A 21,179-nucleotide genomic window follows, 5' to 3' on the forward strand; every position below is an offset into this window, starting at 1 on the left:
GACTTGCATATATAGTTTGTATTTTTATAATGCTCATGTATACACACTCAAGTCTGTACATACACTGTATGGACAGTTATACATGTTTGTTATTGAGGCTCTGTGCTTCAGCACATTCAATTTGATATACTACATTAAAGTACCAAGTCTCAGCTTTGATATACATCAGTAAGGTTTACATCAATATTGGAAGAAATATGTCAGATAAGTCCATTTTAGCATATAGTGCCAACATTGCAAGGGTTAAAAGTAACTGGACACTCACTACTAAATGTTTCTTGGGAAGCTCTGTTGTCATCTCAATGTCATTTTGTGCACAAAGTGCTCGCATGTGGCTCAGAGCTGATTCAGAGTTAATAGTTTCTGCTTAGATTGAGGTGGTGTTGTCTGTCAATACGTAACAAGACCATGCAAGTGAAGAAGATAATAACCGGGCTAAGAGAAATCTCCCAGACACACATCAAAGGTTTGCCAAAATCAAATGTGGCTCAGAGCTGATTCAGAGTAATAGTTTGTTTGTTAACAGTTGTTTAGCCTCTAAAAAGGTGTGTAAAGGAAAACTAGAATATGGCAAACAAACTGGTTAATCAAGCAGCACAAGTCTTGTACAAAAGTCCCTTAATGACTGCACAGTAAGTTCAGAATGCTCTCCAGAATGCAGGTTGACATGTTTCTGTATCAATGACTGACACAGGACTTCATTAGCATAACCTCAGAGGATTCATTGCAAGATACAACCCCCCTGGGAAACCTCAAAAACGGAAAGACAAGACTGCAGTTCACTAAAACAGACACAAAGAAACTGATAGAGTTCTGAAACAAAGGTCAATGGACTGATGAAACAAAAGTCAAGCTTTATCAAAATGATGCAAACTGCAAAGCACTTAGAAAAAGGCAGCTTATGACCAAAGTTACATCCTCATCTGTCAAACATGGTGGTGGTTGTGGTGCAGCTTAGGCATGTATATTAAAACCAAAACCCAACGACTTTCATCATCCAGCAAGATAACAATCCTAAAAACACATCCAAAGCAACCAAAGAGCTAAAGGCAGCTGGACCTCAAAGCAGGCCTGGGAGAGCATCACCAGGGAGGACACAAAGAGTCTGCTGATGTGACTTCAGTCATTTTCCACTATTGAACATGATGATTATCAGCTGCAACAGAGTCATGGTAAACATGTCAAGGAGACACCGACTGTAGCACAAACATATGCAAGTGTCCAACTACTTCTTAACATCGTTTATATTCATGACGGAAATGGGCTATCTTTCATTGCAGCCCGTTTGTCAGGACGGTCAGGACCCTTTATTTTGAAAGTTAAAACCGGAAATTACTTTCCCATGTGCTGGCTCGATGACAGACGTGGTGCTGATGTGAAATAGTTACGTTACACATTTTTATAGCATCATTGCTGCGGGACGAACGACATTTACACATCGGGACATGTTATAAACAGAGTCGATTAGCTTTAAAACGTGTCTTCGAAATATACGTGTGACGTGCCACAGGAGAAATGTAACATTTGCGTCAAGCTTATTAAAAGTCGTCATTGTGCTGTTAGCCAGTGAAGGCTAATGACGTCAAGCTAACAGTGAGCGTGCAGCATAACAACCTCGTTTTCTCAGGCAGGATCATTAACGTCAAGAAGCTGCAGCCATGTGGCTGACCAGCTGAGTGTCATCACCGGCAGTCATGGTGGGACACATCCGTGAGTGGGATCCGTAAGTAACTGACGTTCACGTTAGCTCACCACGACCGCCGTCAGCGGAGCGAGGAGACATGAACACGCCGCTCGGCAGGAACGGGTTGATCGGGCTCGCAGTCGGAGCTACAGCCGGCTTGGGTTTGATTGCCTTCATGGTCTACAGAGAGATCAGTAAGAGAAAATCCCGGAGACTGGCGCTGGAGGCCCGCCCAGCTCCCCGGCTGTTTGACGGGGCGGATGGAGCAGCGCTGTTGCGGGAGACTCTGGATCCTCAGGGTGGGTTGGCTCGGCTCTGCCTGGCACTGACACGAGTTTGTGTTTGTGTGTGTGTGTGTGTCTGTCGGGGGTGGGGGATGGGGGGGATGCCATTACCCCTGCCTTCCCATGCCACTCATATGCACATGGCATGATCTTACCCCCAGCCTTGCAAGCTTCAGGTAGTTGGCCTATAAAGTTGAAGCCCCATCACCGTTTTTAAATGGCAATATTCTGAGGCCACAGTTGAGGAGCCTAAATATTTAATGAAGAGCATCTACTACTGCTTGTTGGCTCTGAAAGGAGCCAGGTGAGGTGGTTTGCCCCCCTCTAAAGATATTGTATACATTACAAAGTGGGAGGAGAACAGGGGCAGACCAAATATATGCTGGAGACATTATATAGCCCATCTGGCCTGGGAATACCTTAGCATCTTCAGATGAGGATGGGGTGAATGATGTCCGGCTAATTTTCTTAGCCTGCTGCACAGGGACCTGGACCTGGATCGACAGGGTCGATGGATAAGATTGACTAAATTGCAGACAAGTCCAAACCCATATGTCTAACACTGTCTCCCTGTGTCTTCCTCCAGAGACAGAGGCCCAGCAGCAGGCTCTGGCAGCTGTGGAAGCAGTGGTGCAGGGCCTGTCCCCAGAGCAGCAGCTGGAGCTCAGGAACCAGCTGGACCAGGTGCTGAGCTGTGTGGCCTCGCTGCGCTCAGAAGTGGCTGAGTTGAGGGGCGGCCTGCAGGACATTGCCCTGCAAATCATCCAAGACGTCAAGTGAGTGACAGTGTGGTAGAATCTGCCCCACTGTAGAGTATGATACTAAATAGTTCTTTTGGCTGAACCATCATAGTAAATGGTGTAGACAGATCAAATCCACAGTGGTTTACTTTAAACTGAGTACCCTGCTCTTCTGATTCAAAATGTATCAGTTTAAATTACAGTATAAAGTAATGATATATGTTTAATGGCGGTCTGCAGCAGATACAGTGTCATTAGCTCAAACTGTGTGGAGTCTTTAGTATGAATCTGAAAGCTGTGAGGGGAATACTGCACTCAGTTTATTTCTTCCTGTTACTCTCAGGTTACTTATTACATAAACACCATGCAGCATGATCCCAATAACAAATGATACTGACAACTAAAAATACATAGTGATGCAGGAAATAATCAAACACATCAATATTATAATAGAAATTGAAAAGCCGGTAGAGAACATTTTTAACTAATGACAGAAAGACACTTTAATGAAGAAAGTATGTATGCTTTTGCTTGTGAACTGGCTTACATATGATAATTAGAAGATAATTTATCTTTAGTCTGTTGTACATGCATGTTTTTATAAAGGTGAGGCAGCCTAAATCACATGATTCTGTCCATAAATATTAATAACATCAACAGACATCACTGGAAAACATCATCTCAGCAAATAGTTCCCCAAGTCAATGTTGCATGAAATCACACAGTAGTTCCGCTCTTGTCAACCACTCTTCATCAAGAGCAGGCTGCAGGACTTTAAATAAACTTCAGTCCACATGTATGCAGGAGCACCTTGGAGTGTGAGCAGGGATCAGATGGTTATAGTGTTCTGGTTGTTGTGAGGCAGCTCAGGATGTTTACAGTCAACAGTAGTTGTGGGGTTGTTTGACTGATGTGCATGTGTGTACCTCCTCCACTTTCAGAAAGGGAGTGGAGGACAGTCAGCGGATGCGTCGGCGCCGTCATGTCATCCACAGAGAGCGCACCGACTCCACCAGCTCCAGCTCCATCTACTTCACAGCCAGCCAGGGCATGGCCAGCACATATGAAGAGACCAGTGAAGGAGGGTATGTCCTGGGATGGTGGTGTCAAAAAGCACTGTATTCACTTGTTTTTGTTTTGGTGTATTCGTCTTTTCTGGTGTCACAGTACATAGTGCATATGATTGATTGTTTTTAAAGCTGCTTTAATTGTTTGTCCAGTTATCAGTATTCATCAGTATTACATTTCATGCTCATTTGATCCATTGAAATATTGGTGAGTGCAGCTTATAAGTGGTGATCTGTTTTTGTTTGTAGTGTCTTTGCTAAGTGAGGCAGATGAGGGGAAAATCATCTGCCTCCTTGATACTTGAAGATTCCTAGAGTGATGGTGTGTGAGTCTAGCAATGCTCTGTGTAGGACCAGGTCAGGCTGAGATCCAGGTCTGATCCAGCTTGTGGGCGTTGTTGATAGGCTTTTTAAGCTTAACCAACTAATTCCTGAAAGACAATTACAAACGGTTAAATGGTGCCATGTGTGGCAAACGCTGAGTAACACTCATTCCTGTCAATGGAAAGGGCACTGTGTTGATAAAATGCAAGGTGGGGCATCCCTGGTTGAATAGTGGTCTTACTCCCAAACTGATGTTCACAGTCTTTAATTTGAGACATTCTTTGTACTGTAGTTCACTTAATACACCATGAACACACCGGAAGAGCTAACAGAAAGAGAGAGCAAAAATAAACACATTACCATTTTCTCATGTCATAACTTTATTTTTATTGTTTTTCATTAACTGATTATTATAAGCTATTCTCAATTCTGAAATTTAAACAGTTTTAAGATGATACAGTGATCAAAATAATCTTATTTAATCAATAAATAATAAATGTTCACGTTGTTTGTTCCCTACCGGTAACGTAAACAAAAACGTACTCGTGCCTCAGATAAGAAACAGCAATTTAGCTAGCTTAGCTTACACAGCCTAATTTATAACTGTGCTGCAGAACACTAAGAACGCACTGCAGTGTCACACAAAACGTAAAATAAAACACACACCATCCTTGTGCTTCTATCAACCAGATGCTGAACGAACTCACGATATCAAAATGTCCTGTAGAAAGCGCCATGTTATCTGTTGACATTCTCTCTTGACTTCCGTTTGTCTCGCTACCGCCATTGTACTTCAAAATAAAAGCATGACCGTCGCAATAAAACCAGCAGAACAAACAAAAACCATAGGCCTCAGTAAATATGTATAAAATCATTAAACATTAGGCTAACTCATTATGACATGAGGTGATTAAATACAATCCAAGACGGCTGGTTTGTTTAATAGATTGAAGAGTTTGAAGGTTTATCAGATGCCAAGAGCTCAGTGTGGCCTATCAGTTTATCATTACTTTAGACAATCTGGTGGTAAACAGTAGAAATACATTATTCACAGCATAAGATAATCTACCAGGAATGCACTTCTTGCATGTATTTGATTGGCCAACACGTTGCTACGTTGTGTTGCAGCAACAACAGCTGACAAGCTCAAGTGGGTTTTTTTTTCTGGTGTCCTCTGCATCAGCAAGTCCCATTCAAATGAATGTTTTCACACATTGCTAATGTTGGTTTTTCTTTTGTTTTCTGACCTTTATTTTACTGAGACAGATAAAACAAAAACTGTCTGTATGGAGAGATACCACATGGGTCAGAAACAACTTTTTTTCTTAGTTTGGTGAAATTAACCCTTTAAAGAGCAAAAGTATTCATCAGTCAATTCACTGTAAAGCAAAATTCCACGTGTGGTTTCTTTCCATATGTTTACATCATCTCTTAGCCAAATGAACAGTGAATAAGTAACAGAGGAGCCTTCATATGTCCCAGGTACTCCACAGCCTACGCTGAGTCAGACTACACAGACCGTGACACGGACAAAGAGGAGGGCGGGCAGCAGCCGGAGCAAGAGTCTGAAGAAGAAGAGGAGGACAGGAGCTGTGCCACGGTCCTCACCCTCCGCCAGGAAGACTCTCAGGAAGAGGAGGTGGAGGAAGACAGGGAGCTGGAGGAGGGGGAGGAGGAGGATGATGATGAGGGGAGGCTGCAGCTGGTGACTGAAGTTCCCAGTGGGGAGCTGGCTCTCCTCCTGGCTCAGAGTGACATCCTCCACACAGGAGACGCCAGTCTGAAGGCGGAGGGCTTTCGACTGCTGCTGGACAACAGAGCAGAGGTGAATCAGCTGACTCTGACTCACTGCTCTCATGACACTCAACTAGTGCTCAAACTATTAATTATCATAATGACAATAATGATAAAGATGATTTATTTTGTTTTACTTGTTAGAATACATGATTATAAAGTAGTTTACAAAGGGCAGGAAATAAATAATTCAAGTCAAAACCTCAGATCAAATTCTAAAAACAAATGACAAATAAAATACCTTGTACACACTTATGTACACATGCACAGACACACACCAATCCAACCGCATACACTTGCTGTATTGCCAGATTGAAATACAGTGATAAAGCCTAAGATATTCAACAGCTGATATAAAATTAGATAATGACAAACATTTATAGATAAAGTAGTTTTAGCCTCATATTTCATTAAGCTTCCCTATGTCTAAAATATTCACATGGAAATACTGACCATAATAATGATTCTGAGTCTGCAGTATGGAGACAGCAGGGAGTTTCTATGGCGACTGGCTCGGGCCTACAGTGACATGTACGAGTCCACGGAGGACAAACAAGAGAAGAAGACCTATGCACAGCAAGGTAATGGAGACACATACACATACACACACACACACACACACACACACACACACACACACACACACACACACACACACACACACACACACACACAAACAAAAACACACTGATAGAATGATTATTATGTGTTTACTCAGAATATTCAATCAAATTAAAACAGATTGTCATTGGAGCCTAAAGAAAAATACATTGTGCTGACTTACATTTTTAAAAACTGGAGCAACAGAGGAGACATTTGGACGTGCTGCTGGAACACAGGAGTCCTGTTAAAGACTAAAATCCTGCAGTTTCAGGTTATTGGGATTAACCTGTGAGCTGCTGTTGCAGGTTGTGAGGAGGCAGAACGCGCCCTGAAGAAGAACGGCCTCAATGCTGAGTGTCACAAATGGTAAGAAGACAAGGGTTCCTGAGCTTTGACCCAGCATCTGGATTTCACCTCTGTAGATATTTCTCCCTCTCTCTCGCTGAGCCTTTGGTCATACTCTGATATCTCAGTGATTGTGTGCTTGTGGCTGCAGGTTTGCTGTGCTGACAGGACTGACCTCCCAGCAGGAGAGCATGCACGGCAAACTGAAGAGCAGCCACATACTGAAGGTACGGCAGGAACAGGGACGCAGGGTAAAGCTGTGTTGGATTCTGTCGTAATAGGTAAACCTGGGTCAGCCGACCCTCCTTCATGACCCTCCTCTTCACAGGTCAGATGGCCAGCTTTGGTGAAGTGCTGTCACTACCAGGAAATAGAGATTAGATTTGTTCATGTCAAACGTCACAGAGCTTGATGATGGTGGAAAGCAACTGACTGTATGAGGAGATGTACATGCAGAAAACTGAACTGCACAACATGTGACTACAAGTCACAATGTGAGGGACACAACTTTGAAGGTCCTATATTTCACACAGTTTTATTTGAAGTGTTGCTCTCCATCAGAGGGTACATTTGTGGTTTTAAGAACCAAAAACCATCCCCGTGTAGTTTTACATCTCCTCTCTCAGGCTTCTCTCTCTCTCTGCAAAGCTGGATGGTGGGTCCATGGGGGCGGGGCTTGGTGCATGAATGAGGGAATTGACTGCTTTGTTGTGACATCACAAAGTTCCAGAAGTCCTGACGGCTGGTTTTAAGGCTCAGTTTCTGAATACAGGCTGTGTGCATTTCTCTGTGGACTGAGGCTTTGATACTTTCACAGTATTAATATAGAACCTAGACCTGCTTTATGATCACAAACACATGGACATCTACCTTTAGACTGGATGGAGCTTTAACACAACATCACTGACACAAATAATTGTGTAGATGGAGCTCAAACACACACATTTACTTTTTTTTCATCATCTTGTATTTTATTTTACTTACTGACTGAATTGTTTTATTTCTTTCTGCATTATTTCTAAATGTCTTTGATAGCAGCAGTTTGACAGCTGTCTGCATGAATCATGGCTCAGACGAACTCAGATGTCTGAGCAGGTTTGTTTTCTTGAATTGTTTAGTGAACTTGTCTGATCTGTCTCCTCCTCCCAGGAGCACCTGGACCGCGCCATGGCCCTCAGAGACGATGACCCCATGTGCTTCTACCTGCTCGGCAGATGGTGCTACGAGGTGACAAAGTGGCTGTGCTGTGTGTTGTGTGTTGCTGACTAAAGGCAACCATGTCTAAAGTCAGAGTGTTTCCTGGTTCATCTATGTCTCTGCAGGTAGCCACTCTGGACTGGTTGGAAAAGAAGGCAGCTGCTGCCCTGTACCAGAGCCCCCCCTCCTCCACACTGCATGATGCCCTGGAGAACTTCCTGAAGGTAGAGGTTATGCTGCCACAGTCTATGGGTGTTTTCAGACCTGGATTTGGTCCTCTCTGGTCCAAGTTGGTGGATCAGATGTTGACTTGTTCCATTTTCCAAAAAAAAGTTTGACTGACAGCCATGTGAGAATGTTCTCTGCTCTGATTGGACAGATGTGTGTAAAACAGGAAGAGAAGAAGAAGCTACGTCACTGTTAATCCACCTCCTCACATCCTAGTGCACAAAGCACACCTGTCAATTCATGTTTTCACATTTAAGTCCCTCTAACTTGTGTGGTTGGAAAGCATTGTCTGCAGCAGTGAAACAGACCAGAACCCACAGAGAGAAGAGATCTGTGTTGTGAGATGTCAGGGTGTGTTACTGAGACAGAGACAGGTCTGAATTTAATTTAGTTAATTTTCTCCTGATCTGTCGGTCTGAAGTGACAGACATTTCAGCGTCAGAAGGGGGGGCATGTGACACAGTTACAGGAAATGATTTACTGGGATAAAAAAAAAAAAGTACTGTGCCTTGTGTATGTTCTGTTATTTTTGCCTGTATTGATATTATGGCAGTGACACAGGAACAAATGTTCCTGACTGGAATCAAACCAGTGACGTGGTCCTTGTCTTAAAACACTCAGTCACCCACAATGCAAAGGTGAACTTGGCTAAGCATTCAGGTCTTGGACATGTGATTGTTGACACTTTGTCTTGTGTGTTGTGAACCTGCAGGCAGAAGAACTCAGTCCAGGTTTCTCCAAGACTGTGAGACTTTACATCGCAAAGGTAACGTCACTCTACACAGGATACAGTGATACAGTGATACAATGATACAGTCACACAGTGATACAGTCATTCACTGACACAGTCACACAGTGATACAGTCATTCACTGACACAGTGACACAGTGATAAGGTCATACAGTGATACAGTCACAAAGTCTGGATTTCACCTCTGTAGATGTGATAGTCACACAGTGGCACAGTGATACAGTGACAGTGATCAGAATCAGAATCAGAATCAGTTTTATTGCCAAGTATGTTTTCACATACAAGGAATTTTTTCTGGTGATTGGTGCAATTGATCAGCAACAGTGGGGCTCTCTAGCCTTGTTGATGAGGCTAATAGCAGATGGGAAGAAGCTGTTTTTGTGGCGAGAGGTTTTGGTCCTGAAGGACCGCAGCCTCCTGCCAGAGGGGAGTGTCACAAAGAGTTTGTGTCCAGGGTGGGAGGAGTCAGCTACAATCTTCCCTGCACGCCTCAGAGTCCTTGAGGCGTACAGGTCCTGGAGGGACGGAAGATTGCAGCCAATCACCTTCTCAGCAGAGTGGATGATACGCTGCAGTCTGTTATTGTCCCTCTCCGTGGCAGCAGCGTACCAGATGGTGATGGAGGAGGTGAGGATGGACTCAATGATGGAGGTGTAGAAGTTCACCATCATAGTCCTTGGCAGGTTGAACTTCTTCAATTGCCTCAGGAAATACATCCTCTGCTGAGCTTTTTTGATGAGGGAGCTGATGTTTAGCTCCCATTTGAGATCCTGTGTGATGGTGGTTCCCAAGAAGCGGAAATGCTCCACGGTAGCCACGGGGGAGTCACACAGGGAGATGGGGGTGGGTGGGGCTGGGCTCTTCCTGAAGTCCACTATCATTTCCACTGTCTTCAGAGCGTTTAGCTCTAGGTTGTTCTGCCTGCACCAGGTCACCAGACGCTCAGTCTTCCACCTGTAGGCAGACTCATCGCCATCAGAGATGAGTCCAATGAGAGTGGTGTCGTCTGCAAACTTCAGGAGCTTGACAGACTGATGGCTGGAGGTGCAGGTGTTGGTGTACAGGGAGAAGAGCAGAGGAGAAAGAACGCAGCCTTGCGGGGATCCAGTGCTGATGGTCTGGGAGTCAGACACATGCTTTCCTAGCTTCACGTGCTGCCTCCTGTCAGACAGGAAGTCGGTGATCCACCTGCAGGTGGAGTCAGGCACTCACAGCTGGGAGAGCTTGTCCTGCAGCAGAGCCGGGATGATGGTGTTGAAGGCAGAGCTGAAGTACACAAACAGGATCCTGGCATAGGTCCCTGAGGAGTCCAGGTGCTGGAGGATGAAGTGGAGAGCCATGTTGACGGCGTCGTCTACAGACCTGTTGGCTCTGTAGGCGAACTGCAGGGGGTCCAGGAGTGGGTCAGTGATGGATTCGAGGTGGGACAGGACAAGGCGCTCAAATGATTTCATGACCACAGAGGTCAGGGCAATGGGTCTATAGTCATTTAGACCTGTGGGCCTTGGTTTTTTGGGGACAGGGATGATGGTGGAGGATTTGAAGCAGGCTGGCACGTGGCAGGTCTCCAGTGAGGTGTTGAAGATGTCTGTGAACACTGGAGACAGCTGATCAGCACAGTGCTTCAGGGATGATGGAGAGACAGAGTCAGGACCGGCTGCTTTGCGGGGGTTCTGCTTCTTAAAAAGCCTGTTGACATCTCTCTCCAGGATAGAGAGAGACGTTCCTTTGGTAGAGGAGGAGGAGGGGGGTTCTGATGTGGCTCTGATGTGGAGGTTAGTGTCAGACTTGTCCCACTGTCTTTCAAAGCGGCAGTAGAACTCATTCAGATCGTTGGCCAGACGGAAGTCGTTAATGGAGTGGGGGGGTTTAGGTTTGTAGTTTGTGATCTTTCTGAGCCCTTTCCAGACAGAAGCAGAGTCGTTGGCTGAGAACTGGAGCTGAAGTTTCTCAGAGTACAGTCGTTTAGCTTCTCTCACCGCTTTGCTAAACCTGTACTTGGACTCTTTAAACCTGTCCCTGTCCCCGCTCCTGAAAGCTTCCTCCTTTTGCCTCCTGAGCTGACTGAGCTTAGCTGTGAACCAGGGTTTGTCATTGTTATAACTCACCCTGGTGTGTGATGGGATACAGCAGTCCTCACAGAAGCTGATGTATGACGTCACAGCCTCTGTGAACTCATCCAGACTGTTGGAAGCAGTCCTGAACACCTCCCAGTCAGTGCAGTCCAAACATGCTGCAGATCCTCTATGGCTTCACTGCTCCACTGCTTCGATGTCCTCGCAACAGGTTTACACAGTTTTAGTTTCTGCCTGTATGTGGGAATCAGGTGGACCATGACATGGTCAGAGTGGCCCAGTGCAGCCCGGGGGACGGCGGGATAAGCACCACTGATTGTGGTGTAACAGTGGTCCAGAGTGTTCCCCTCTCTGGTCGGGCAATTAACAAACTGTCTGTATTTGGGCAGTTCGTGGTTGAGGTCACCTTTGTTAAAGTCACCAAGGACAATAACTACGGAGTCCGGGTTGGTCCGCTCCACACACAGTATCTGGTCTGCGAGCGCCCGCTGTGCCTCCTGCACGTTGGCCTGTGGTGGGATGTAAACACTGACCAGGATGATTGAGGTGAACTCACGGGGGGAGTAGAAGGGCCTGCAGTTTATGATGAAAGTCTCCAGGTCAGGAGAACAGTGCTGCAGGATCACTGTCACGTCTCTGCACCAGCCACTGTTTGCATAAAAGCAGATTCCTCCACCTTTGGTTTTGCCGGACAGCTCTGTGTCGCGATCCGCTCTGAAGAGCTGGAAGCCGGCCAGCTCCAGCGCAGAGTCCGGATCGATCCACACAGCCACGTCTCTGTGAAGCACAGGACGGAAGATGAAGAAAAGTCTCTGTTCTTCTGCACCAGTAGCTGAAGTTCATCCAGCTTGTTGGGCAGTGAACGCACCTTGGAGAGAAAGATACCTGGGAGCGGTGTGCGGAGTCCGCGCCGGCGGAGACGCGCAAGCGCACCGGCACGTTTTCCTCTCCGGCGTTTCACTGTGAGAGCAACGGTCAGTGACCTCTGACCAAAATGTCCAATAATCCCACAGATGAGTCGAGAAAAGTAGGAAAAAAATCCACTGGAGTTGTTTCTCTGATGTTAATGAGCTCTTCTCTGGTGAAAGAGCTCCGGAAACCAAAGCAGAAAACTGGATTTATAAAGAAAATAAGGCAAAAAAATGCGCACCAACACACCGAGGCAGCCATCCGCGGCGCCATGGCAACAGAATCAATTGATACATTGATACAATGACAGTGATCAGACGATTAAAGGCAAATCAATAATCAATAAATAGCACTGGGGACAGGGAGTCATTTTCAACACTAACACATCAGGGTGTTTTCTATCCTCTCCTTCACTGTCAATTCATCAGAGCAATAATGGAAACTAATCACTGTTTGACTTGCAGTGTCACCAGGAGCTGGGAAACATCGTTGAGGCCTCAAACTGGACTGAGCTGGCTCTGAAGACGTCCACAGACACTGATGATGTAAGAGCTCACATGTCCTCTGCCCCCTCACCTCTGCATGATGTTCAGCCAGATGGTTAAATGTTTATGTTTGGATACTTAAGTTTGAACAGAGCTCCGTGCTGCAGATTGTAATGAAAGCAAATAAAGTGAATTTTTAGATGTGTCTCTGAAATAAAATTAAAGACTCAAATTATTTGTATTCATTATTTACTTCTTTTCACTTCCCAGGATGAAGAAACGTCTCAACTGGAAGCTCAACTTCACATCCTAACTGATAGAAAAATCTGAACAAGTCATTTCTACTGACCTCCAACAGATGGAGCTGCTCAGCACTGATTGGCTTGTCAGGCCGCCAACTGTGACCATCCAATCAAACGTGCTACACAAATGGCACACTAATTCTTCTTTCCTTCTATTGGTGGATATTTTTGTTACTATGTCAGTGTGACATGAAATGGAGTTTATTGATGTTTATCTATTTTAACTTTATTATGGCTGAGTCGTATCAGTGACTAACAGATTGTAGTGTATGTGAGATCTTTAATATTGTTTCTAACCGTTTGCTTTTTTAACAGAAAATTAGTGAATAAATACAAGTAGGTTTTTCAGCAACATTATCTGACTGCAGCGGAGTTAGATCATCTAAATGAATTATTATTATTATAACATCATTACATGAGAACCATAGTGAAACACATCTGGAATTTCACCACCACGCTGAAGATTCTCTGACATGACAGAGAAAATGATCTGGAAGCAGTTTTGAGAGAGGAGGGGGGACTGTCACCACAACAAAGAAATCTAATGAACTTTTCTTTTAACACTTCATTGATGTAGATGTAGTGATAACACTAGTATTATGGTCTGAGTATCTGTTTCAAAACATAGTGGCTTCTTCCATTTAACAACTCCCCCAGTAGATAGTGCAGCACTGAGCAGCTGTACTGGACAGTGTGCAGGTTGAATCTTTGCAGACATATGCAGCCTCCTGTTTGTTCCTGACTGTGAAACGTGTCCCAGTGTTTGTGTTTTAACATGTGTTATTTTCTGAAGTGAAAGTAAAGCTGCAGTTTTCTCTCAGGTCATTGGTCTGTGATCTAACGTCACTGTCATGGCCCTTTGTGTTCTCTATTGTCGGTGAGAGGACAGTATCATGATCAATGAAACGTTAACATGCACTGAAGAGACGCATGGATTACAAACCTTGACACCAGTAGTGCACGTGTGTAACTAACCATCCACAGGAACAACATGGTAACAGCTGACACAGTATAAAATCCTTCCATCCTAATGATGCTAACAAGTGGCTTTAATAGTAAAAGAAATTTAATTTAGCTTTAAACATTAATAGTTCTGGTGAAGACAAACAGAAGAGAGACCTGACAGTGGTGACTGACAGGAAATTAAAACATCACTTTATAGGAAAAAAAAAAATAGCTTCACTGTTAGACATCCAGAGAAGACACAACTCAACAGAAAAAGTATGAAGATCAAAAAAAATCACACAAACTATTTAACATAGTTTTTACAATAGTTTTTTTTTTAAACCATTCTTGATGAAACTGCAGGAGAATGAAACTGGAGACATTTTCTCTAATCATGACTCAGTATTTCATAATTACAAGATCTCTCACATTAAATGTCTAATAAGTGATAAAGAACTCACAATTACCCAATAAATGTCATGCTGATATTTTTCTGTAATTATGAGATTTTTTGGAATTAAAAAGTCATGAGTTGCCAATCCTTAATTATGAAGTAGGATCTCATAATTATGAGATACATGTAACTGGGGGAAAATGTCAGTTTCTTTTTCCTGTGCAGAAAACTGAACTGTTCATCCTGCTGTTGCATGACGGAGCTCCATGAAGCCAGATGTGCAGCCTGGACCATCTCAATGAAGCCAACTCAAAATCCCATCAGTCTGAGGCCTTGTGTGATGGCAGTTGCATGGGGCACTATAGTCCAAGAGACATGTGGGCAGGTGTGACACTGTTTCTCAGCCTCCACCCGCTCAGTCCTTGGCGTCGCCCACTCCGTCAGCATTAATGGCGAACATGGCTTCAGCCTCTGGCAGGCAGGGCGAGTCGTAGATTTTACAGATCCTCGTCTCTCCTCGACCTTTCCTCAGGTACAGACTGAAAATAAGACCAGTTTTAAAAAGTGTTACGTGTGATGAAACCACGGCATCATCAAGCTGCAGCTTTCTATGTACACTCACTCCCCCGCGCTCAAGTATACTAAACAGTCAACATGGACACCCTGTGTACACAGGACAATAAAACAAAATCTCACAAAGTAAAAAACAGAGAAGACACTTTGAACATTATAAAGAGCAGATTGGGGCAGCCCAATGGCGGAGTGGTTAGGGCGCGTACCACATGAGCGGAAGCTCTTAGCAGCTGAGCGCCAGTTTGACTCCCGACCGGCCCAACTCTTTCCTGCGTGTCATTCCCCCTCTCTCTCTGCCCCTTTCCTGCCACTCTCTACTGTCCTGTCAATAAAGGCAAAAAATGCCCAAAAAATATCTTTTAAAAAAAACATAAAGAGCAGATGAGAGATGATGATGAAATGGACAAACACCAAGAAGCTAAAATCAGAAAAAAGAGCTCAGGATAAAAGAGCTAGCATTCATCTACATTCTCCACTCCACTCTGATGTGTGTGTAGCATGTAAGGGTGCAGTCAGTGGAGGACTCAAACAGAAATCAGTTGATCTATGTTCAGATTCTGCTGCTGTGTGTCCCTCTGAGAGGAGCCTTTCACCTCCTTCTGATTCAAATACTTATAGAGAAATATCAGAGTGTGAGCCCCCTCTGACTGACAGGAAGGGCCAGCCTACGCTCCTGTAGGACAGTGATGAGTCCTTCAGCTGTGATACACAACCTCCACTGACTGATGCTCAGTCCAGGGCAGACTGGGTGGGTGACTGCACTTCAGTGGAAATTTAGTCATCTGCTTACAGCACCCTAAAGAAAATCTTATTTTCTCATCACTACACGGTTTCACTTTTGTCAAAGTGTGCTATGTTAGGAGACTATGGCGGCTGTGGAGAATCAAGGACTGATTCAAAGTGTCTGTCATGAGGAAGAGAAACATGAATCTTCTCTGCATCACTCACCGTGTGGTAGAGGCATGAGCCAGAATGTTGCCGCCGATTGGTTTCTTGGGATCTGCAGAAAACATAGCTGCCCCATCCACCTGTGCCACGACCTGGTTGGTTATCACCACGGCAACACCAAACTGTTGTGACACAGATCAGAAGTTACAAACAACTCTGAAACAACCTGGGTCAGCATGCGTCACATATGTAGTCTGTTACATTCAACATTGACTAAACTAAAATAAAACATCACAGTATCCTGGATACATCATGACATCACCAGACAAACAGAATATCTTAGGCTCCACCTCCTCTGTCCAGCTGCCTACCTCATCTGCCAGCCTGAGCAGCATGCGGAGGAAACGTCCCAGGTGTCCCTGTCTGGCCGACAGCTCTCCTCTGCCTGAGTAGTCAGTTCTGTACAGAGCAGTGGCACTGTCCACTATCAGCAGAGCATACCTGTTCACAGGTAGACAGAGTGTGTGTGTGTGTGTGTTTGCTGCAGGGATACACATCGGGACCAGGATCCTCCTCATTCATACTGAAATGTTACTACAAATAACTGCTGTTATTGGACATAATCAAGATACAGATACAAAGACACAGCTGTCCTGGGACATGCTGCCTGCATTCGTGTGCACGGTGGCCACAGAACGTCTTTCACTGCGGCTTGTTAACAGGTTAGCTCAGCCACACAGCCAACATGAGATGCGTGGCTCGAGCCTCCCAGCTGTGGTGCACTGTCTTGCCTGTTGTTCACATGATGCATATGGTTCCAAGCAAAAATAGACCAGGGAAAGATCTGTTGGTGTCATTTACATCATACTAGCAACATCACATAAAACTGACACCTGTCACTATAGTTTCAATATCTAAACTGAAAATGAAAAATATAAATATTATTTTGAGTGGAGACAGTGGAGACCACATAGAAACCCAATGTAGGCTGAAATGATATTATGTCAATAATTTGAGAGAGAGAGAGAGACAGAGAGAGAGAGAGAGAGAGAGAGAGAGAAAGAGAGAGAGTGTGTGAGTGAGTGAGTGAGTGTCTTGCTCTGAACAAGGGTCATAAGGAAAACAAACCAAACATCTGATTATTGATGGTCTGTATCAAGGGTAAACTCAATGTAGAAAGACAGCAGGCAGCAGCAGTGACCCAGGCAGTGTGTCCCAGGCGTTAGGGTCTGAGGTTCTGAGCTCTGGACCGGGTCCTCATTAAGGATCTTTATGTACTTTGCTCCGTTCAGCTCTCTCTCAGTCCTGACCCTCCATCCCCCATCAGCCTGATGCTGATGCTGCCTCCTCCATGCTTCACTGATGGGATGGTGTTATCCAGGTGATGAGTGGTGCGTGGTTTCCTCCAGACCTGACTCTTAGAACTGAGACCAACCAGTTCAGTCCTGGTTTTATCAGACCAGAGAATCTGGTTTCTCTCAGTCTCAGAGGCGCATCAGGTCCTTGGTCTCCTCTCTTCTCCCTGATGGCAGTCCAGGTCCAGCTGTAGAGGAGTCCTGTTGTTCCAGACTTCTTCATGTCAGAATGATGGAGACCACTGAGCTCTTGAACCTTCACCGAGCCTCGACACAATCCTGTCTCTGAGCTCTACAGCAGCTCCTTCCTCCTCATGGTTTCTGGTCTGATCTGTATCATCACCTGTGAGACCTGATATAGACAGGTGTGTGTCCAATCAGCTGACTTCACTACAGGTGGACTCCAGTCCAGGTGGAGAAACATCCCAGAGATGATCCAGAGAAATGGAGGAACCTGTGTCTTAGTGTTTGAATACTTCTGCCAATGTGAGATTTCAGTTTTTACATTTTAATTAATTCACCTAAGAGTTTATCAACATTTATAAAATGTGAAAAAGTGAAAGGTCTGAAGACTCTATGAATGAAACGTGTGGTTATACATAATAGTCTGTCAAGCACAAGTTAATACTTTGAAAGCACACACACGCTGTGCTGACTGACCTGGACTCAGCCATCATGGCAGAAGCTTGATACAGCAGCTGGGTCTGATGATCTGTGTTAAAAGCTCGGGCATAGGCCACGTTGTCTAGAACGTCACTGCCAACCAGGCCGTACCTGACGACAGAGAGGCGAGACATCACATGGGACATCAGGACATTTACATTCTACCAAATGTTTTATTCCTGAGGGGGGCGGGACCTCAGCTTCAACAGCTGATGACATGCTGACTCACCTCTCAGCTACAGCGAGGAGTCTCTCTGGTCTGAAGGTTCCCTCTGTGTCAATGTACATGGCTTTACCTTCTCCACCTCCCTGATCAATGGGCAGCTGTGGACACAAAGGACAGTGGCATCCCCTTACTGCAGTAACAGGTTGTTTGTTTAAGCACCTGATACTGTACAGTCCTTAAGGACCACACACCTTCCTCACTGGATTTTTTTTTCTTTTTTAAAAATTAAAGGATGAAAGTTTTCTTTGCCATCTGCCTTGTCAGATTGTTACACAAAGCTCTGAGAGCATCACACAACTTGTCGTGACAGCACTGACGCTGCCTCAGCACACTATCTTTGGACTGTACCTGACAGGTGACAGCGAGCGTGTGGCACAGCTGGGTCTTCCCTGTCCTAAACTCTCCAAACATCTCTGTGATGGAGCCCGTCTCAATCCCACCTGCAGGGGAAGCAGGAATCAAATGAGCAGAGTTTTGCTTCCACATGTATTCACTGTGTTCACCCAAGACAACCTGATGAACATCTCGAAACAGGAGCTTGGGACAATGGTTGGCCCAGTCTGTATCAGATGGTGTTTTCCCACAATGTACTGTCAATCAGGGTGAGTGTGACCATAGATGTACAGACCTTGTAGTAGTTTGTCAAGCTCCTTGGAGCCCGTAGAGATCTGGATGATTTCTGCTCTCCTCTGGTGGAACTCAGTGGCTGTAGTGAAGCCCATAGGAACCAGTTTTGCTGCTTCAGTCTGGCAAGGAAGAAATAATGAAATTTAAAAAATGACAAGATAAATAAAATCTCAAGTCTAGACATTGAAGGTGTAGTGTAACACAACTACTGCTTGTTCTATTTCTCAGATTCATTCCTGAGTGAGGGAGAGAAGCTTATATCTGTTTCAAACAAATTCATCCGTATCCAGGTCATAATGAGGGTGAGCCACTAATTTACAAACTTGGCAATGACTACAGCCCACAATTGCTCGTTTTCTCCAATTCTCATTTACTAATTGTAGAATCTGCACAATAAACCCACTGTCATTTAGGAAAATCTCTGTCACTATTAAAGATTACTGCAGATGTGGTGACAGCAGGAAAATGAAATGCTGCATCAGGACTCTGCAGCCAGGTATCATGAGTTACTGTGGGACACTGAGTAAGAAAGCTGTTGTGGTTTCCTACCAGAATTTTGTCAGCTTTGGCCTCACTGATGCCCTTGATGTTCAGCAGCTCCTTCTTGGGTGCGTAGGCCACCGCCTCAATAGTGTGGAACCCTGCATCCTCCAGCTTCTTGATGTCACTGGCACTGATCCCACATTGCTGCAATGTGAGAAATTGGAATGAGAGACAGCCAAAGTATGATGGAAAACCAGTCGGGACAATAAGTTTGAAATTATTACAATATCACATTTCCCAGTTCTGCTCAACAGCATGACAATAAATTCTGAAGATATAGTCAATTAAATAAACACAACCTGGGCTTTTGTTAGCAGCAGAAAAGAACCGATTCATTTTAAGATCAACACTTCAACACCATTCTGAGCTGACGAGCTTCCTCTCTACTGTAGCAGAGGTAGTGACAGTGTTTGCTGCAGGAATGATGGTGCTGAATCAAACTCCACAAAAAAGGATCAAACAGCAAAATGCACTTAGTTTAGAGGTGCAGAACATCTCCTGAGAGCTGCAATCACTTTAGACTTAAGTGCCTACTGCAGCCACAAAGATGTGACGCAAGATGTAACACCTGTCATAAAAACAGACTCTAAATACCCTCTTAGGCCATTTTAAAGGAAACTAAATTAAATGGTTTTACAGATTTTAAGATCCTGCAGATACCTTATTTGGTGGTCTAATCTAAACAACTGTACTGAAGCTTGCCACACACAAACACATGTATATATTTATAATATATATATTTATAATGGGACGACTTCTGACACAGTGTGTCAGCAACCCTCTGTGCTTCAGAAAGCTTAATTTGAAATCAGTAGTTGTTTGGTGTTGGCGACATTCGAGAAAGAGACCTCAGAGCTGTAGCTGGTTCCCAGGTGCTCCTAAATAGTTAGGACGGGTCACATGCAGCAGAGGAAGGTCCTCACAGGAATCAGTACAGAATCTTAAATCAACACGTCCATCTGCTGCAATTTCAAGCTGAGAGAAGGGCAGTCTCCCTATTCACTCTGCACCTATAGTGGGCCCCTGACCAGCTTCATGGGAGTTAAATAAGGACTAAAAGGTGAAAAGTTTCCACAGCCCACTTCCCACTCATTTCAAACAAGGTTACATCTGCTAAAGGAAGAGGTTGTCTCCATGTTTATAAGTGGTAACTTGCCCCTCAAACCAATTGCTCTCTGAGTCAGGAAAATTGGAAATTACATTTCTTCAAGTGCAGGACATTGAAGAAACTGTTCCAGAGGAACAAAGTGAACAAAGACTAGTTACCTCCAGTCTGCACAGAGGCTGTGGTCCGTAGTTCTCTTCCTCCTCCACCTCTGCCTCCACCCTGGCCTCACTCCTCATAGCCATGATGTCTGTATGAAAATCTGGTCCTCAGAGAGGGAGAGGAAACTCAGAGTTATCATGTAAGAACTGGGTGACGTCATGGCAGTAAGTGTTGCCAGGGATTCACAACGCCATCACATTGCTGTCCTGGTCTTACAGACTGTGTAACACTGGAGGGAAACAGGTTTCTAGACAGTGACTGTCTCCGCTGAATTGTCTCTGTACACAAGACATTTGTTCTGTTCTTCACCTCTAGGGAAGTAACACGTCGTTAGTTAGTTGTTGTAAGACTGTAAATATCAAAGTGACCTTGTAAGTTTGTCACACAGTTTTAGCACAGACTTTGCAAAATTAGGCTACTTCAAGCAAAGCCCTCGAAAGTTAACAGACTAAGGTTGACACATTTTACATCGAAAAGATTTGCTTATAAAGTCAAACAAGGTAAACCAGTGTATCTTCCGTTGTGAACGAGCTTTATTTGAAGTATCATTAGCATTTAATAAAGCTGTTAGCTTGCTAGCGTTGGTGTTGTTTTCGTATCGGTCCTCTGCATTTAGCCTTACCCGTAAGCCAACTGATAACACTGCTGGACGGCAAGCTAACGAGTTCAACACACATGAATACTTAGGTCTTAACTGTGTGTTGTTATCATGTGCCAACGAGCAGCCTTTACTCTGACTTTAGTTTACAGATTGTTCTTACCTGCCGCTTCGTGTTTCCCTTCAAACTCCGCCGTTTGATAACCAAAGATCCCGCGCGCCACGCGCAGTACGCACTGATGACACGAAATGACGCTGGACGTAAAGAACCACCGTGACGTCACCCACTGGTTTGTAAACTGTTCATGGATGC

At 44.6% G+C, this 21,179-nt stretch overlaps 3 protein-coding genes across 6 annotated transcripts in view; 1 reads left to right on the forward strand and 2 right to left on the reverse strand.

Annotated features, from left to right (window-relative positions):
* The window catches only part of LOC139621637 (uncharacterized), a 28,249-nt gene extending 26,900 nt beyond the window's left edge, over window positions 1-1,349 (reverse strand). For all 3 annotated transcript variants that reach the window (XM_071478356.1, XM_071478357.1, XM_071478355.1), the window contains exon 1: window positions 266-1,349. The gene's annotated coding sequence lies outside the window, so the exon portion shown is untranslated. The remainder of the gene's footprint in view (window positions 1-265) is intronic.
* Window positions 1,335-13,612, forward strand: rmdn3 (regulator of microtubule dynamics 3). Its single transcript, XM_071478379.1, has 12 exons — window positions 1,335-1,983; window positions 2,555-2,744; window positions 3,650-3,793; window positions 5,582-5,924; window positions 6,372-6,474; window positions 6,802-6,862; window positions 6,993-7,068; window positions 7,991-8,068; window positions 8,164-8,262; window positions 8,979-9,032; window positions 12,465-12,545; window positions 12,756-13,612. Exons 1-12 carry the CDS (start codon window positions 1,782-1,784, stop codon window positions 12,813-12,815), a joined length of 1,491 nt encoding a protein of 496 aa, XP_071334480.1. The 5' UTR covers window positions 1,335-1,781; the 3' UTR covers window positions 12,816-13,612.
* A 187-nt stretch (window positions 13,613-13,799) lies between these two features.
* On the reverse strand, window positions 13,800-21,179 carry rad51 (RAD51 recombinase). Of its 2 annotated transcripts, none has more exons than XM_071478391.1 (10): window positions 21,030-21,179; window positions 20,268-20,368; window positions 19,008-19,145; window positions 18,460-18,577; window positions 18,180-18,271; window positions 17,835-17,929; window positions 17,603-17,716; window positions 15,959-16,088; window positions 15,648-15,769; window positions 13,800-14,665 (listed from the first exon to the last, which is right to left on the reverse strand). In XM_071478391.1, the coding sequence occupies exons 2-10, from the start codon at window positions 20,349-20,351 to the stop codon at window positions 14,542-14,544; spliced, it is 1,017 nt and encodes a 338-aa protein (XP_071334492.1). In that variant the 5' UTR covers window positions 20,352-20,368; window positions 21,030-21,179; the 3' UTR covers window positions 13,800-14,541. The 2 variants fall into 2 exon arrangements, with proteins under 2 accessions (XP_071334492.1, XP_071334491.1); XM_071478390.1 differs by having other exon boundaries at window positions 20,268-20,374; window positions 21,030-21,176.

The sequence above is a fragment of the Trachinotus anak genome, unplaced genomic scaffold (genome assembly GCF_046630095.1).
Source record: "Trachinotus anak isolate AG129_WGS33_773 ecotype Australia unplaced genomic scaffold, CSIRO_AGI_Tana_v1 ptg000005l, whole genome shotgun sequence".
NCBI classification, from domain to species: Eukaryota; Metazoa; Chordata; class Actinopteri; order Carangiformes; family Carangidae; genus Trachinotus; species Trachinotus anak.

Coding starts and splice junctions, on each gene's coding strand:
- rad51 (XM_071478391.1), bottom strand. CDS start 20,351: ATGGCTATGAGGAGTGAGGCCAGGGTGGAGGCAGAGGTGGAGGAGGAA. Junction 18,578..19,007: donor CCAAAGCTGACAAAATTCTG/GTAGGAAACCAC, acceptor CTTCCTTGCCAG/ACTGAAGCAGCAAAACTGGT. Junction 18,272..18,459: donor GCTTGACAAACTACTACAAG/GTCTGTACATCT, acceptor CTTCCCCTGCAG/GTGGGATTGAGACGGGCTCC.
- rmdn3 (XM_071478379.1), top strand. CDS start 1,782: ATGAACACGCCGCTCGGCAGGAACGGGTTGATCGGGCTCGCAGTCGGA. Junction 6,863..6,992: donor AATGCTGAGTGTCACAAATG/GTAAGAAGACAA, acceptor TTGTGGCTGCAG/GTTTGCTGTGCTGACAGGAC. Junction 8,263..8,978: donor CCCTGGAGAACTTCCTGAAG/GTAGAGGTTATG, acceptor GTGAACCTGCAG/GCAGAAGAACTCAGTCCAGG.